This window comes from Palaemon carinicauda, chromosome 39, assembly GCF_036898095.1.
Source record: "Palaemon carinicauda isolate YSFRI2023 chromosome 39, ASM3689809v2, whole genome shotgun sequence".
Classification (NCBI taxonomy): domain Eukaryota; kingdom Metazoa; phylum Arthropoda; class Malacostraca; order Decapoda; family Palaemonidae; genus Palaemon; species Palaemon carinicauda.
Window position 1 is genome coordinate 5,329,527 of NC_090763.1, and position 4,428 is coordinate 5,333,954.

The window sequence follows — 4,428 nt, forward strand, 5'->3', positions numbered from 1 at the left end:
CACATCAACCTCAATAAATTAATAATAATAACAGAAAGGATATACCAACCAGATTACTAGATTTCCTCTCCATTATTCAATCAAGTCTATATATAGTTATGATGGAATGATTGGTGAGTTTGACAATTATAAAAAACTAAACCAAATAAAAAAAAGTTAATTCTAGTCGTAGTATCTTCCCTGAAGTGTGTCTTAATTAATTATTTATAAATCATCATAGCTGTTTCTAATCCTTGCATCTACAGGTTTTAGTAATTAAACAAGTACCGTCGACTGAATATCATAAGACAACAACATTAGACTCTCAGAAATATACATGGGGAGGCCGAAAAATTACTGAAGGACACAGAAACATACCGTTAGCATTTAGACGATTTATTTTTCAAATAACAATAATAACATCATATATGTTCTGTATATATAAATGACTTAACCTTGTTAAGAATAACGCTTATAACCATAAGTAAAAATCTCTATCTAATTCTTGACATTGATTAATGAATGAAATATCTCTTTTCTGACCAATCCTTCTTGTTTAAGGAGAAACGTAGAGTCCAGGAGGAGGATATGAGATTTCCCCGTTAGTGCTGTCTCCATATATATTTCCTCCATCTATAATTCCTCCATCTATGATGCCTCCATCTATGATGCCTCCATATCCGGTGCCTCCACTTATTGAGGAACCTACTGAAACGTCATGTCCACTACCAGAAGAAATACCTCCATAAGTAATTCCACCTTTTGATCCCCCTCCAATGACTGGGCTGACCCCTTGATGTTTAGCGTTTTTGAGAGCAGTCTGGAGATCAACGCCCCCGGGGAGAGTTGGGTTTTGGCCATCCCCATAATTCACGAAATAGACTTCAGGCTTGCTCTTGGGAGGTGGTGGGACAGTGATAACCTTCTGGCCACCTTCGGCAGTTCCCTTGTTCAGGACATACACAATGTTCTTCTGTTGAGGTGGGGGCACTACAATAGGATCCTGATCACCGGTCCTTTCTGGAAGACGCACAAACACGATATTGTGCTCAACCTTTGGCGGTGGGACAGGAGGTGGAGGTCCAGTGCGGCGATGCTGCTCAGGTACATTGTAAACGTAGACGTGGCGCATGACTTGAGGCGTGACGCATCTTCCGTCAACGTGGAGGACCTGTCCATGGCTACATGTGAAGGATTCTCTGTAAACTGGGTTATTTTGAATGTCAGTATTATCATTACTATATTCAATGATAGAGGGAGTATGTGTCTCCCCAGGAAAGGTGTCCAAAAATATAGTTGATCCACCATAACTCCCCGGAGGAGGTAATTCATAACGCTGATGCTGGCTGCATTCTGCCGCCACCAGCAGGGACAGGAAAATCTGAGGTCAAAAACGAAAGAATAACTAGCATTAAAAATCAGTCAAAGTATGTAGGAGTTTGTGAAATAGGAGCTAGTGGTTTCTCAACAAATGGAATGAATATGTTAATTACTTAGGAGAATTGATTATGCAGAATCACATTGCGTTATAAATTAATCAAAGCAGTTCTTACATACCTTGCGTGAAATAACCTGACTCAAAAAAAAAAAAAAACGTATATTCGGTACACACTCGTCTCAGGTACCTGCTAGATTAAGCGTGTTAGTTAGTCATTCGAAATAAACTAGATTCTTAGCAGATGTATTTTTTTAAAAGTATTGTTCTTGACTTTGAAGGTGTTAAGAGTGACTGAAATTAAAACAATTACATCCTATGAACAGTTTTTTCCTTATGCACATATTTTCTATGGGTTTTCTCCTTATGCACAGACCTTCCATCTGTAGAGTTGTCATTTAAATGAACAGACAAATGGTTGGCTGGTTAGTTTAAGCTGTCTTTAGGATAGCACAGGCTCTTGCTCCAAGAGGAATAAAGTGCCTGTTGGAAGGAGCCTAGTTGTGTCTGGATTTTGGTATGTGGTTCACATGGCTCCCCTTTGCTAATTGCACGAAAAGGACTGAACAAATGTAAACAAAGAATAGGACAGATGAACTATTTCTTATTATATTTTTCTTTAATATCTTGGTTTCATAGCCATTTTATTTACAGTTATAAGATACTTTAAGAATAAAAAAAGTGCATATTGAAATTGATAGAAAACCAAAAAATACGATTGACTAGATAGACAGCCATATAAGGCAAGGGAAAATGAAAGTGTTCGATGATGGCGGCCACTTCATGTTGTGGGTTTCTCCCTGTCCCATTGTACAATATAATAAATTTCCTGTGGAAAATGAATCATTCGTTGATTGATTGATTGATTGATTAATTCAATCGTTGCTCCTTCATTCACTGAAAAAGGTGTGGGGGACACAAATCCACCGGTGCAAAATGATTAGTGACGGAAGTCTTGGCGCTGTTGCCAAGTCTCCCTATCTAGCGTTGTCTTCTTTCCTGAGAACAATCTATTGTGATCAGAAGCACGTAAAAACGTATGTGCGTATGTACGTGGTTATTCACAAATGAACTCCTTTGAACGTGAACTATGTAGATATATATTCAGTGTAACCCAACTTATTACTCAGTATAACTCTGCATAACTGTAAACACTGTAAATACTTTTTTTTTTTTTTATATGTTGATATAATTTTTGTTTGATCTTAGGTTGGGTCTTCATTTAGAGTTCATTAGAGGCAATGAAAAGTTAAAGATCATGATGGACAATGGTTAGTTAATTTAGGATCTTTACCCCCTATTTGATTTACCGAAGTAAAAAATGAAAAATGAAATGTGATTTATGTCCCTGCAATTTGCACCATGTAGCACGATACATAGTTGAAAGAGACGTACCATTAATGAGGTACGCAGAATAAAATATTATTCACGTCTTTTTCACGCACAGCATACGCGTAAGATACTCATTGTCTACGCAATGTGCTGACAAACATTGGGGCAAAGGTAAGTATTGAGATATTTGTTGAATCATTTATCGATTCGCATTGGCACTCAACATCGGCAGTATTCGCACTGAGCTTCCATTGTGGTCACGCTTGGTTCGCACAACTACATGGCATAAACATTGATGAGTATATATAAAGGGTAAATTTTTTAACATTTCAAAATCTTCTCAAAGGCCACAGACCCCCTTCCCCTTACCCCACACGCCGCACGAAGACTTTAATCAACAGGGTTGTGGTGGCCGATGTGGTAACGTCTCTGACTGGTGAACGCCAGATTGAGTTTCGAGTCCCACTCAAAATCGTTAGTTTCTTTGGTTTCTGCTACCTCACCATCCTTGTGAGCTAAGGATGGGGGATTTTGGGAAGCCTATAGGTCTATGTGCTGTATCATTAGCAGCCATTGCCTGACCTTCCTTGGTCCTAGCTTGGGTGGAGTCAGTCTCTAGGGCATTGTCTTGCTCGATAGGGCAATATCACAGTCCATTGCCCCTGCCATTCATGAGCGGAATTTAAACCTTTAAATACATTGCGGGCTATTGCATGTATGAAACTCGTGTGCCAAGGCGCCTTTACTTTTCACTGGGTCTTGAATGTATGAATACATTCAGTCTAGCAATATCCCGCTGACACACGATTCTATCTTATTTCTCGTCCTTTTGCTTCTTTTTAAAGTGTTTATAGTTCATATATGAAAGATTTATTTCAATTATGTTACTGTTCTTATAATATTTTATTTTCATTGCTCATTACTTTTATTATAGTTTTGTTTATTTCCTTATTTTCTTTCCTCATTGGGCTATGTTACCTGCTGGGGCCCTTTGGGCTTATAGCATCCTGCCTTTCTAACTAGGCTTGTAGCTGAGCATATAATAATAATAATAGTAATAATAATAATAATAATAATGAATACACTAAAATATATAATTTTCCGTGTATTTATGATGAATAAAATAGCCTGAAATGTTTGAAAAATTAAATTTATTGAGCTTTCTAAGGGACCATCTCCTTTCATCTTCAGAAAACAGACCATTTGTCTTCTGAAGACGAAGGTAGATGGTCTCTTCGAAAGCTTAATAAATTTAATTTTTTCATACAATGTGGGTTATTTAAATGATGAAAACAATAGATATAGTAACAGTCCAATATCCAGTCGGATTATATTCTGCCTAAACACAGGGATCAAAGACCCGAGTCTAGTCAAAGTCCCTTGAGTTAAGGAGTTTCGAGGTCCTGTCTTCATCCTGTGAGGAAGATTCGAAATAGCCTCTCCAGTCACTAAAGGATTTGCTCCAAAACTAAGAGATATGCTGTCTTTTGAAAGACTGAGGGACTAAAACAGACAGGACGCACAGACACAAGACACAAGACACTTACCGTCATAGTAAGCTGCATGGTGAAGAGGAAGACACAATGAATGATAATGATGTGACAGCATCTACATTTATATATAGGTGTAGAATTTCCTTTCACTTCTATCCTACTTATGAAGTGTCCTTTTTTCCTATTTCC

At 37.8% G+C, this 4,428-nt stretch overlaps 1 protein-coding gene across 1 annotated transcript; it reads right to left on the minus strand.

The window, feature by feature from the left end:
- Positions 1-435: 435 nt before the first annotated feature.
- LOC137631475 (uncharacterized) lies at positions 436-4,320 on the minus strand. Its single transcript, XM_068363243.1, has 2 exons — positions 4,294-4,320; positions 436-1,360 (listed from the first exon to the last, which is right to left on the minus strand). The coding sequence occupies exons 1-2, from the start codon at positions 4,309-4,311 to the stop codon at positions 536-538; spliced, it is 843 nt and encodes a 280-aa protein (XP_068219344.1). The 5' UTR covers positions 4,312-4,320; the 3' UTR covers positions 436-535.
- Between the last annotated feature and the right edge of the window lie 108 nt (positions 4,321-4,428).